Genomic DNA, 14917 nt, shown 5'->3' with positions numbered 1-14917 from the left:
CTTCACACTTAGCGAGACTGACATCACATGTGCGGAAGAAGTGCTCAAGGCACTCAAGCCAATGAAAGATGCCACCTTGGTACTGTCAGAGGAGAGCATGCCCACTCTGTCTATCATTGCCCCACTTCATGCCAAGCTTGTCATGGGCACAGAAGAAAGCTTGGATTACACACAGACAGTGAAGGACATAAAGACTGCTATAGCACAAGATCTGGGAAAGAGATATGCCAATGAGAGGGAGACACTGTGCATGGCATCAGCCCTTGATCCTCGATTTAAGGATCTACCCTTTCTCTCTGAAGCAGAGACCAATGATACCTACTCCAGAATAACTGCTGCTGTGGTGGCTGTCATAGAGAAGCAACAGAATGTAAGTACCGTATTTTCCACACCATAAGGTGCACCGGATTATAAGGCACACTGCTGATTTTTTGAGAAAATGTAAGGCGTTTAGGTGCGCCTTATGGTGCGCCTTAATTATGTTAAATAATTAATAAATCAGCCTATTTTTTACTACTGTTTTTATTTACTGTAAGATTAAAACTAGATTGATTTGATGCTTTGGTGTTTTTTAGCAGCAAGAGCAGACTGACAGTCTGGTAAAGGAGACTGATCAGTCAAAGGTTTATCAATCAGCTGACAATGGCCCTGGCCCTGCCCCTGCCTCCCAGCCACCCATAAAGAGACCAAGGAGCTCATGTGCATTGTCAGACTTGCTTGGAGCTACATTTGCCTCTACAAAAGACAATGCTGCACCACAATCTACACATGATGCTGCTGCAGTTGAGATTAAGAGGTTTAGAGAAGAAACCCCTTTGCCACTCCCAGAAAATCCCCTCAGTTGGTGGAAAGAACACGAACAGGAGTACCCTCAGCTATCCAGAGTAGCAAAGAATTTTTTGTGCATTCCTGGCACAAGCGTCTCAGCAGAGAGAGTTTTCTCCACTGCAGGAGACATTGTAACCACACAGAGAAGTGTCCTGAAAGCTGAACATGTTGATCAGCTTGTCTTCCTCCACAAAAACCTTGACCTTAAAAAATAAGCTCTGACATACATACAAACTGTTTATTAGTGCTTGTAGAAAGATGTTCCTGTATTTTATATGGGTTTTTTTATATCCTATAGTTTTTACATTTCTTCAGTATTTTGTTAGGACTCTTGCTAGCACTTTCATTATTCATTGATAAAAGCATTTATTTGTTCAGATTATGCAAAACTAGTTTTGATGTTGGAGACACATTTTCTTTTTGGCATTTTCTTTTACTAACCACCTGAGACTGATCAATTAAAAACTGGCATACATACTAGAATTTTAACCACCTTTTAAAGCGGGTCTGTTTACATTTTTTTTTAATGTTCTTAATAAAAAAATGTTTACATAAATAGTCCTGCAAGCACTTTTTTATATATCTGATCTAAACAACTGTTCATTTCTGTTAAAGTGTTTAAAACTGTTGAAAAAAGTGTCATGATGTTGGATGTTACAGGGTCTGTTATTAAGATTAATGGAGCTCCCACTGTTCTGCTTGTTTACAAAGTAAACCTTTTCCGCTTACATTATATGCATATGGTCATTTGTTTTTATACTATGACGGTTTTCCTAAAACAAATGAAAAACAAAAATTTAAATATATTGCCTTGCTTACAGTATCGCAATATATCACGATATATCGAATCGTAAGCCCTATGTATCGATATGTATCGTATCGCCAAGTTGTTGCCAATACACAGCCCTAATATATATATTAGGGCTGTGTATTGGCAACAATACACAGTGTCATATATAGTATATTTAGTGTCATATATATTAAAGCTTCTGTTTAAAGCTTCTGTTTAAAGCTTCTAGTGTCATATATAGTATATTTATATTTGTGTCATATATAGTATATTTATATTTGTGTCATATAGTGTGAGTGTCATATATTGTGACGTGCAGGCAGGGCAAAGGATGAGACACTGAATCCCAGCTTCACGCAAGGTCACTCTTTATTTGTACACGTATAGCACAGTAAGCGCACGGGAAACATATAAACACGCACATACAACGTGCAGACTCAGACAACGATGAGCACAGGACACTGCGCGAATGCACATTAAGTAGACAAACCACATTAGTCCCACGTGATTACGAGACGAGGCACAGGTGAGACGAATCAGCACAAGACACAACCGCACCCACGGAGATCCACAGACGCAGACTAGGATGACGTAAACACACGCCCAAAAGGGAGGGGCCGGGGCCCTCAATGTGACATATATAGTATATTTATATTTGTGTCATATATAGTGTGTCATATACAGTGTTGCGAATAACGTCAGTAAAAATAACGGCGTTAGGTAACGGCGTCATTTTGTCAGTAACGGGATAATATAATTAATTACTTTTCCTGTCGTTACAACGCCGTTGACGTTACTGGTCATTAAAAGCGGTGCGTTACTATATATTGATATACAGATCTCGATATACAGGAGTATACAGGAGTAACAGATCTCGATAGGTCACAGTTCTCGGTGTAATACCTGTTTAACTTAACAAGTCAGTAAGCGATTGGCTAAGGCAGCGTTATGGTAGCCAATCAGAGCCAGTGTTTTTCCACGCGCGCCGAAGCACGCTAGTGACACATGACACAAACGGGGAAGAGGCAGAAATGGTGAGTCAGGAGCAAGCCGAAGAAAAATTAGCATTTTCAAGGTGGCGATATAAACATTATTTAAGAAAATACTTGAAGTTCCTGAATGTCTACCAGACATTTGATTTATTTAATTAAGAATAGAGGTTTTATTGTTAAGTTTACTTCTGTTGTGAACAAACCAGTTGTCTTAGGTTGAGAGAATTTAATTTAATTTAATAGATGTAAATGCACTTTATATAGTGTAACTGTTTACTTTTGCTTTTTTTTTTTTTACAAAGATTGGGGATTTTAAAGGATTTTATCCTGCACTGGTCTGTGGATGTGCAATAAATATCAAAAGTTAAACACCTTTCTGATCTACTCATTTCAACTGACTGTAAAAACTGCTTTTTCAAAAAAAATCCTTATTCATTGGCATATAACTTTTTTTTTTACTGTAACGCAAATAGTTACTTTCCCTGGTAACGAGTTACTTTTATTATAGAGTAATTCAGTTACTAACTCAGTTACTTTTTTGAACAAGTAGTGAGTAACTATAACTAATTACTTTTTTAAAGTAACGTTCCCAACACTGGTAATATATAGTATATTTATATTTGTGTCATATATAGTGTGAGTGTCATATATAGTATATTTATATTTGTGTCATATATAGTATATTTATGTTTGTGTCATATAGTGTGTCATATATAGCACACTTACCTCTGAATTTCACCATGTTCTTCTGAGAGACTCCAGTCTGTGTTTTTGCTGTTTCCACACTCCCCCGACATCATTTCAGAATCTGTCATCACTCTGTGTTCAGCACTAGTAGGGGTTGACATGGTTTGTCCTTTCAGCTTGACCTGGTGGGGGGTATAAAATCCAGGTTATCACATTATGACATTGAGAAACTACATTTCTACTGTACATGAAATTCATAATCAATCCTAACAGTGCAGATGAATTGTTTAAAGCTTCTTGACAGTTTAGGCAGGCAGGAGTGTAATAAAGAGAGGGGCAGGTCTTGGGTTAGGGTTAGGGAGTGTAATGTAGAGAGGGTAGGTAATGGGTTAGGGTGTGTAATGAAGAGGGCAGGTCATGGGTTAGGGTTAGGGTAGGGGTGCACGATATGACGATATAAAATCATGAATGGCGATGACAAATGGAGAATCGCAGGCGATCTACTAGGGATGGGCGATATGGGAAAAAAATAGTATCACGATTTTTTTCATAAAATCACGATTTCGATTTTTTATCGCGATCTTCCATTAAAAAAAAAAAAACAAAAAATTGGGGCTACAAAGCTTTCTTTTTAAGCAGATTTAAATGAATGATATTGCAATTTTCCATGTGCAAACATTGTAAACAAAAAATGTAAACAACACACGTGACACTGTGTCACGTAGGGCTACGCCCCCCTCTCCTAGCTGTCACTCCGGTTTCCCTGTTCCTCATGTCTGTTGTTCCCTGCTCCTTGAGCTCGCCTTGCTGTGCCATGTCGTTATTGTCTTCACCTGTTTCCATAGTTGCCATAGTTGACCCCATTCTGGGGTCGTGGGGTGCGGTTCTTTGGCTACTTTTAAGTTGGGCCACTGTTACGTGTACTGTGGTTTTGGGGGGGAGGTTTTTTTTTTCTGGTTAATTTTCAACAGGTGGATTGCCTCATCACGAGTGGAGTCTGTCGGCCAATCAGAGACCGCGATTTGGATGAGGGGGCTCATCCAATTCCATTTCCATTGGAATTCCATTCAATAAATCTCGCTCTCCTCAGCGTAATTCCAGGACGAAACATGAGAGAACGTGAAGACGTTAAGATTGGGCGTTTTGAAAATAAACCACCATTAAATAATGTGATAAAAAAGCGAATTATATCAAATCATTTCGACTATATGTATAAATATTTAACTTTAAGTTTAAAGTGCTGGGAAATATTTAATGCAATAGTGCACTTTAACAGTGTAACGAACTGCGTTACACAGGGCAGGGAGGCGAACACAAACGCTGAGGAGAGCGAGATTTATTGAATGGAATTCCAAAGGCAGAGTCGTAATACCGGGCAGGGGTCATAACAGGTAGGCAGTCCGAACATGAAATATAAACGGGCATGGTGGCACAAAGAACAAAACAAGGCAGGGGAAACAAAGACTAGGCTGAACGTACTTACGACGAAAACGAAACAGAAACTGTTAAATCCACTAGAGCACGAATGAGGCAACAAACAGGTAAGTAGCACAAAATAACCGATACCGACATGGGAGACATGGGGACTATAAATACATTGAACTAGACTAGAAACAGGTGAAGACAATAATGACATGGGCGTGGCAGACGTGGGGAAACCATAGAAACAGACAACAAGGCGGGCTCAAGGAGCAGGGAACAACACAGACACGAGGAACAGGGAAACCGGAGTGACAGCTAGGAGAAGGGGGCGTAGCCCTACGTGACAAACAGTGTCACGTGTGTTGTTTACATTTTTTGTTTACAATGTTTGCACATGGAAAATTGCAATATCATTCATTTAAATCTGCTTAAAAAGAAAGCTTTGTAGCCCCAATTTTTTTTTTTTTTGGATGGAAGATCGTGATAAAAAATCGAAATTGTGATTTTTTTATCGTGATACATTTTTTTTCCCATATCGCCCACCCCTAGGTTAGGGGGTGTAATGAAGAGAGGGCAGGTCTTGGTCAGACATGGTGAAATGCTACATCCTAGTTAAGGACTCTGCTGGATAATGTTCTATTAACACAGAGTCATGTCCTGAAATAGAAAACAATACAGAGTGGCTGCACACCTCTTCTGATGTCAAATGGACTTAAGGCATTTATCCAATTCAAAAACAAGGCAAGAGTAATCGAACACACAGCATTATCAAAGATTACGCAGTAGTGTGTCTGTCTAATTTATGTCTGTGTGATGTCTGGCTAGTCATGTTTTTGGTTTCTTGTTCCATTTGCTTGTGTTGTCATTTCAGTTTTTACGCCTGTTATTTGTAACTCTACCCCTGATTAGTCTCATGTGTGTCTAGTTTAGTTATTTTAGAGTGGCCTAAATAACTGGCCAGCCCAAGGTATCTGTGTGATAATAGTTGTGTCTAATCAGCATCTTGATGACTGGTGAATGGTTTATCTGAGCAATGGGGAAGTTCTCATTAACACAGATTTAGACCCAACTGTGAACAAAATTTGAGAGTAAAAGGCCTTTTGTGAACACAGGAAAAGTCTTAGATCAGCTCATGAAAATGGGAGCAAACCAAAAGTGTGTTTATATTTTTGTTCAGTGTAAATCTTCAAAGGTCATCAACGCATCATCACAGGACGCATCCTGAATGAAAATGTAACCCGGTGTGTCATGCGCATCAACAACTACACTCAGTTCACCTCTGATGACCCCATTTCCTTTGCATTGTCTTTTTGATGTTGCTGTTGGGGTAAAGAGGGAGACTGGACACCAGTAGTGTTCATGTTGATAGCAGCGCAGATGCAGCAGTTTATTCAGTGACAGGGTCTCACTGCACATATCAACAGAATCAGGTTGGCTTCCAGCTAGCATGTAGCTCCCTCAAAGTGTAGTGTAGCACTGCAGGTCTCAGTCACCTTCTCACAGTATGACAACACTGAGACTCTACTTCTTGAGTAACCAATTACTACCAGCTGGAGCAGGAAATGCTGAGAGAGGAAATGCTGGAGAGGAAATGCTGGTTACAGAAACATTCAGGAAGAATTTTCTCAAAGTATGTGCAGTTTGTAATACAGTTTTGTTATGGATTTAATGCTTCAGTCTCACTACTGTTTCCTGCTTTTATATCATTTTATACAAATATGGGTCACTGTAATTATATATACACACTGGAGATCAAAATTAGAGAACACACAAAATCCTAAATACAAATGTGGATCAGAATCTTCAACAAAACAATGAAATGGCCCAGAGTCCTGATCTAAACCCAACAGAAAACCTCTGGAAAATCCTTGTTGACAAAGTTATGGCCAAAAAACCCACAACAGTCACAGAACTGTGGAAGAGACTGGAAGAATTCTTGTTGTCTCAGTAGATTGTTTATAGTACAGTGTGTCCACTCTCTGAATAAAACACGAGCAAAAGCATCATCTAAGACTTCCTTAGTAAAATGTTCACGCATTTCAATACTTATCTGGGGGAAGTATTTATTATAGGGATGCACCGAAAATTCGGCCACCGAAAATTTTCGGCCGAAATGGCTTAAATTTGCATTTTCGGTTTTCGGCCGAAATACTTTCATCACCGAAACAACACGGCCGAAACAATGTGTTGTGTTGACGCAAGCAAAAATCGCCACCTGCACGAGCTTATTTGGATAAAGCTAGCAAAAAAGTTTTCCAGTGATGGCGCCAAGGCAAAGGAACTCGTTGCCTTAGACGATCAGCTGTTCTCTGTCGTAGGGATTTCGTAGGCTAATAGAGCACATTGAGCCCCGTTATGTTTTGACGAGCAGACGACATTTATCAGAAGCGTGTTTACCTGAGCGGTTTAATGTTGTTGCAACTCACGTCACGTTTTTATGAGAGAATTTATATTTATCTTTCAGACCAGTCAGTTATAATTAAATTTAACTCGTATAAAATACATATATTTATCCTCTCAGATAAAAACGGTCTGCAAGCGAGTTAAATTTAATTAGTGGTCGGCCATTGTCAGCGTTATCGCCGTTAACGGCCCACCACTAATTTTATTTTATAATATGCATTACTGTAATGTCAGCAGGGGCGAGGCTAGGGTATTTTTAGTGGTGCTAGAGCACCACCGTGAAGTTGCTTAGCACCCCCTGGCTCAACACATTTTTTAAATATTATATTATGCAAAAAACTTGCTCTGCACCTGCACAATACTTTGGTATTGTGCCTCTGTGAGCACTGGGGGCACCGCGATTTGGGCACCCCTAAAGACCAGATCCTAAAATCGCCCCTGAATGTCAGTGCTAAATAAATATTTTCATATAAAATTTTGTAGTTGATTTATTCTTTGAATAGCAATGCCTTGATTTTAGTGAGCTTAGCCATAAATCCAATGTTACTAATAATTGACATAATGTATTTCGGTGTTTCGGTTTTCGGCTTTCGGCCTTGGTTTCCTCATTTTCGGTTTTCGGTTTCGGCTAAGAATTTTCATTTCGGTGCATCCCTAATTTATTATATATATTATAAGTTCAGTTGTTATTTTGATGAACTTCATTCAATAAAATTAAATGAATTATAAAACCTAGATGTGAACAGGCTGGTGAGGAAAGCTGGTTCTGTGCTGGGTTTAGAGCTGGAGCCCCTAACACCACTGGCGGAGAGGAGAGCCCTAAACAGGCTGCTGAGCATCATGGAAAATGTTCACCATCCTCTGCACAGCACAATCACCCAGTAGAGGAGTTCATTCAGTGGCAGACTGCTGTCCCAGTCCTGCTCCATTGACAGGCTCAGGAAGTCTTTTGTCCCCCAGGCCATAAGACTGTTTAACTCCTCACAGCACAGCAGACTACAAACTTTGTGACACCTCCTCCGGTCACTCTAATGGTCATATCCCCCAATCATACCTTACCTCTATTTTCAGTATCTCTATTCTGTATTACCTGTACTTTTTCACTTTATTATTGTATTATTGCACTACTTCCACTACTAGTACTACTGTATTATTGCACTACTTCCACTACTAGTATTATTGTATTATTGCACTACTTCCACTACTAGTACTACTGTATTATTGCACTACTTCCACTACTAGTACTATTGTATTATTGCACTACTTCCACTACTAGTACTATTGTATTATTGCACTACTTCCACTACTAGTACTATTGTATTATTGCACTACTTCCACTACTAGTACTACTGTATTATTGCACTACTTCCACTACTAGTACTACTGTATTATTGCACTACTTCCACTACTAGTACTACTGTATTATTGCACTACTTCCACTACTAGTACTATTGTATTATTGCACTACTTCCACTACTAGTACTATTGTATTATTGCACTACTTCCACTACTAGTACTATTGTATTATTGCACTACTTCCACTACTAGTACTACTGTATTATTGCACTACTTCCACTACTAGTACTACTGTATTATTGCACTACTTCCACTACTAGTACTATTGTATTATTGCACTACTTCCACTACTAGTACTATTGTATTATTGCACTACTTCCACTACTAGTACTATTGTATTATTGCACTACTTCCACTACTAGTACTACTGTATTATTGCACTACTTCCACTACTAGTACTACTGTATTATTGCACTACTTCCACTACTAGTACTATTGTATTATTGCACTACTTCCACTACTAGTACTACTGTATTATTGCACTACTTCCACTACTAGTACTACTGTATTATTGCACTACGTCCACTACTAGTACTATTGTATTATTGCACTACTTCCACTTCCACACATTATTGCACATTGTTTCCACTACCAATTTTAGCTGCTGTAATTTTTGTCATGTACCTTTTTGCTGCTGTAATTTGTCACGTACCTTGTTACTGGAATTCAGGAATTTCCCTCTGGGATCAATAAAGTATCTATCTATCTATCTATCTATCTATCTATCTATCTATCTATCTATTATGATGATCGGGATATCACTTTCATTTTCATGTCATATTAAGCATCTGTGTGTTCCTTCAGGTTCATGTCTGTGTTAGTCCTTCTCCTCAACGCGTCCACAACATCATACGTAAAAGTCTGTTTCTCTTTCACAAGAGGTACTGAGATAAAATGTGACTGAACAGTGTATTTATATATCACATCAGCCTTCGTGGTAGAGCCGGTTCAGACTGTCCTGGGACCCTAAGCACAAGTTTGATAAGTGATGCGTCATTCGCGAACGATCCGGTTCTAAGAGCCAGCTCTTTGAAGTGAACGATTGGAACCGGCTCCGCAATGGGAGTCGTTTTAGGATCCTATTTGGGAGCCGTTTTTTTCCTTCGGTATCTCGCTGTCTCTCCACCTCCCTGTCGTTGCGCTTGTGCTCTGCAAGTGCCACAGTGCCAGTTTTTTTCCAACGTCGTTTTTATTTGTCCTTCGGTTTCTCGCTGTCTCTGCCTCTCCTTATTGCTCCACTTCTGCCAGCGCAATGAACAAAGTCATGTTTGCAGGGTTCATACACCTTAACAAGGTGGAATTCAAGCAATTGTACGTCATTTTCAAGGTCCATTTTCAATATTTCCCAGTACGTTAAACTTAATTAAGTTCAATATTTATACATATACTCGAAATGGTCCGAAATAATTCGCTTTTTTATCACATCGATTCAGTCAGTTTTGTTGTGAAACGAAATAGTTACATTTTCAAGCATTTTCAAGTACTTTAGCCTACTTTAGCACTTTTCAAACCAGGAACACAATGCAACATTAAAATTCGTCAGGTAAATGTTCCTTCCCCCGTTTTTAAAAGGTGTTTCTTTATACTACCACACAGGGTTGCCAGGTCCTACAAAAATATCCTGCCCAAAGTCAGTGTAAAACCCACCCTCCAGAAGCTTAAACTAGCCCAAAGTATATGTCTGTCACGGATTTTATACCAAATGGCAAAACTATGAGCATATGGCTGTTTATATTAGTCATTAATGACTGGATTTTCAAACAAGCCCAATTTTGCGTGACAACCGCGAACCTGGCAACACTGCTACCACATATCGTTTAGGAGAACAAAGAATGTCTCCACTGTCCGCATGTTAAGCGTGTGCTCCACACATCTGACCAATCACACGCAGCTTTCAATTAATAATGTAAAACACTAAGGGAAAAGGTTATCTCCACTTTTTTGTGGAAAAAAATTGAAAATTGGCCAAGTTGTATTGCGTTCTGTTTTGGTGCTATTTTGTGATAATTTAATAACTGGTTATAATAAAAGTTTTATTTATAAAGCATTGTTATGCAGCATTTTTACTCATCACAAGTGCTTAACAATGTCAATAATAAAACAAAATGTTATAAAATTAGGTTTAAGCTATTAATTAATTAATAATGTAAAAATATATATATGGGGAGCCGTTTGGGAGCCGAAAGAGCCGTCTCTCCACAGTAAGAAGAGCCATTAGAGCCGCATATCCCATCACTAAAGGGGTCTCCTACCTGAACCACGTGACTATGTGTGACCGTTGTACCTGATTGTCCTCTAGTGTTCTCACATCTTTATCACATCAGAACAAACACCTGTTATGTCCAACAACCAAAAAGCACAACGTGCATTTAAGGCTTAATATGTGTGTTTGGCGATGGGGAGCGATTAAAAGCGTCGAAGCGTCGTTACTGCGACCACGTGCAACGAATCACTTTCACTTTCGCTTCTTCGGCGCAGTGCGCGGTGGTCTAAAGTCCACAGTGTTTAAATGAGTAATGTGTGTAAGCAGATATTAAATCAATTAACGTAAGAAAGTGTCGTTGAAAGAATAAGAGAATAAAGTGAAAGAATTATCACTCCTAATGTAACTCGATCTGAGGTCCGTTTATCAAAAGATATCAGCCAATTTCCTGTGATAACGGAGTGGCAAGTGCAAACGATTGTATCGAAGATTTTCTTATTATTAAACATCAATATAAGGGATTTGTGAACTAAGGTTCTCCGTCGTAATAACCGACTATCAGATACTTTAAAGGATATTGTTTCCAGGTCTGTTATATTTCATCTAAAGATATCACGATACGTAATAAATCCACTTCACGCTACTTTACTCACCACAAAAACAGCAAATACATAAATCTACGTGTTTGTTTATCACACGTATTTATACCTCAGTGGTGCGTTACCGGTCTTACCTTATCAATCCGCTTCTCTTTCATCATCTCCGTGTCCTCCATTTTGCGCTCTGTTCGGAAAACGTAGAGAATGTGAAATGTAGTTTGAATTTACACCCTCTCACGTGATTAAATTCTGCCAAGAGGAGTATTACAAAATATTAATGTATTAAAAGTATTAAAACCATTGAAAGTATTGAAGAGTTTTGGTAAAGGTATATTCTCTACGTATCATCTCGATTGTTCAGGGTTGGCGCGCATTTCCTCTACGTGTTTCCTTCCTCTTCTCTGGTAACCGCATTTATTAAGGAAGTTACCGTGATCACAATTTTAAAAATCACGGTTTGGTCGTGTATAACGTTGAATGTATTGGTCACCGATGTTGTTGCTGTTCCATGTAGCCTACAGATAAAAAGAAAGAAACAAACAAAAAAAATCCTTCTCCAAGCTCAAACCCATGTAGTTCACAAACACACACACGCTGCCACAGCACTCTATAAACTCAAAGCACTAAATCTTGTCCATCTTCTCATCCTGTTGAGTTTGGTATTCTGTCTGACCTACAGACCCCTGAGTTCAGATACAAAAAGAATGTATCTGAACTTCTGATCACTGTCATTTCAACACATAGTTGAACAGGTGCCTTTTCAATTTTAAAGTAATATGCAGGAATTAAGTTATTTTGATTAATAAATCAAGATTTTAAGCTTGTTTGTTTATATTGTAGTGTGGTGATGAAGACAGGAGCGGATATAGAAATATATTTAGCCTATGGGGTGGCGAGAAGGGGGCAGGAATTTTTGAGGGGTGGCAACACATGGCAGACGTATTCTGAATTTAATCAGTTTGATGAGAAATAGTATGTACACACTACAAAAGGGCACGGGCTGCCATTTACAAACTCAAATATCTTGCATTTGAGGTTTCATGTGAAACAGTTCATATTAGGAATAAATGACCATATAATGTAATAAACTTAAACTTAATAGGAGATAGAAATATGGCAACACTCCTTTAGGTGAGCATTATCAAAGGAAAGGCATTAAAGTAGGACACAAGTGATGAATGGCAGATGTTTGAGAGAGAAAGCAAACAGTTTTTGACTGTGTCAGAGTGGCTGCGTTGCAGGAACATACTATTTAAAGAAAAACTTACCCATGAAAATCTCTGGACTGAGCTGTACTAAGGTGAGCAAAACACAATGTGGCAATAAAAGGGTCATGGCACTCCAACAAGGTTCTGGACATTGCTTTTATTATTTACTCAGAACACACATCCACCACCATCAGACTGTGTTAACACACACTAACATTTTAGCCTGGGGGAGGATTTTTATGTTAATTTGTATAATTTTTAAATTTAGCAATAGATACATTATACACAAAATATTAAACTCTGTCCCCATCTCATCACACTTTCAAGTTTCCTCAATGATTCATATTTAAGCGAAAATGAATATTTATATTTATTTGAAGTAGTGCATTTGACTGTAATGTATATTAAAATGTTACAGGGTGGATGGGTGGAGGGGTGCATGATTTAATGTGGAAAGCAGTGATTGCAGATGGAGTCTCTGACAACTCCACCGTCTCTGTTGTCACCCACATGCATGTAAGGTTCCTCATCTGTGGGCATGTCAGAGATGGTAGGCTGTCGCTCTTCCTGGATGGTTACAATGTTGTGTAATACTATATATGCCATCATTATGTGGCACACCCTCTCAGGGGTTACTCTGAACCCCTTCAGGCACTGGACCCTGGCACCCTTGAGGATTCCTAGGGTCATTTCAATTTTTGCCCTGGACTGTGGTCCAGGTGCAGGGTCTGAATAAGGCAACATGAGGTAGGACAGGCAGGGATACCCTCTGTCCTACTGCACAAGGGATTGCAATGATTTAACTATGACACTGTATATGAACAACTAGCAAATCTACCACAGGCCTACCCTGTTCAAATTTGTTGTACAGTGTGGAATCATGCACCGATCCTGGTCATCTGGCTTCAACATTTGTGATGAGGTGGGAAGCTTCACATATAATCTTGATGGGGAGGAGAATGGTCTGTTACAATAGCTACGTTATTTTTGTTACCATTAAAGATAAGTACATTATTCATTAAGAGTTATAGAGGTTAGTACCTGTACATTAAAGCTATGGATGGATTTTCTGTTTATGTATTCGCCTTCATGTTCTAATGGTGCTTCTCCTTTGCTTAAATTCTTTATTGCACGTTTTAAAGACAAACCTACGATGTGGAATTCCTCTTTGATGTCCAAAACTGGGCACTAGTCGTTTTAATGCTAGACATACTTTTCGGACAGACCGACATACAGTAGCTTTGCCGACAGGTTCCGCATCTCCTACACTATAAAGAAAACTTCCACTAGCAAAAAAACTAAGAGCGCTAAAATAATCTGAAAATGATAGTAGGCCTATGTCTATTCGGGGTTTTATAAGGCGTTCCCGACAAAGAGATCGGCGAATAAACTGAGCTTCAATATCCACTTGATCCTCGAGGAAAGGACACGTCATGATGACGTGTTTGTGACGTGTCGGGTTTTGGTTTAAGTAACTCAGGTTTAGGTTTAAGTAAACCTGCCAGCAAGCAGGTGAGCTTCAGAGCGCAAGTTGCTATAGCAACTGACACCGAGTTTGTTTTAACCCGCTTTCTGGAACAGAAAACTCCGGGTTTTAGTGAACTCAGTTAACATACCCTGAGTTAGACACTTAACCTGCTTTCTGAAATACCCCTCTGGTTCCCTCAATTTCCGCCACTTTGCGGTTGTTTTCCAAACAAATCAATCTTTTACAGTGGTGAACTGTACTTAATTCCTTCACTAGACAGCCAAATGAAAACATGACCGTAGTATTAAAACATGTTCATAACACTGTTGTCATCATCGTGTCTACTATGTGCAACGTACCTACACAACTTCTGCATCATTTAACCACCAAATGCCAGTCAGGTAGAAGTGCAAACATTACAATTCGTTCACAAATGTCAGGAAATTGTTAATAATTAAAATATATAGTTGAATGACTGTCTTGAAAATGGTGTTGTTACCATATCCTGCGATTCCATCCTTTCTGCATGTAAAACTTCACGGTAGTGCTGGCTAGCAGCTGCTAACTAGCTAGCACACAAGCTAAAAACTCACGAGGCACCAACCACGCAGAACTGACGCACGAGGACCAGCGAGAATACCCCGAGACCATTGGAGCACACCCCCACTGTTCTAATTTGAAATTTGATTGGTTGATTAAACTGCCAATCCATAATAAAAGCTCTCTTAACGTAAAAGGCAATAGTGTTGTGTCGTTCGCGAATGATTCGTTCAAATGAACGATTCGTTCAAATGAACGAATCATTTGAGTGAACGAACTGAATCGAATGACTTCCTCAGCTGATTCGTTCCTTTTTCAGTTCAGTAATTGAGCTCAGCAGCGACCGTGCAGGCCATCAGGGGAACTGCAGTGTGGTCTGTGAATCACAGAATCACCCGCCAATCTGGAGGCGGAGACTCTC

General features: G+C 39.2%; 1 protein-coding gene across 1 annotated transcript in view; it reads right to left on the bottom strand.

The window, feature by feature from the left end:
- Positions 1-12054, bottom strand: part of LOC143474464 (uncharacterized) — a 177279-nt gene extending 165225 nt beyond the window's left edge. Inside the window, exons 1-3 of the mRNA XM_076971930.1 lie at positions 11579-12054; positions 11415-11464; positions 3337-3479 (exon numbers count right to left, since the gene is read on the bottom strand). Coding sequence (XP_076828045.1) covers positions 3337-3479; positions 11415-11456 — 185 coding nt within the window. The 5' untranslated portion in view covers positions 11457-11464; positions 11579-12054. The remainder of the gene's footprint in view (positions 1-3336; positions 3480-11414; positions 11465-11578) is intronic.
- Between the last annotated feature and the right edge of the window lie 2863 nt (positions 12055-14917).

Source organism: Brachyhypopomus gauderio, chromosome 14 (assembly GCF_052324685.1).
Source record: "Brachyhypopomus gauderio isolate BG-103 chromosome 14, BGAUD_0.2, whole genome shotgun sequence".
Lineage (NCBI taxonomy): Eukaryota > Metazoa > Chordata > Actinopteri > Gymnotiformes > Hypopomidae > Brachyhypopomus > Brachyhypopomus gauderio.
The sequence above is the reverse complement of the archived record's forward strand: the minus strand, read 5'-3'. Positions and strand labels throughout refer to the sequence as shown.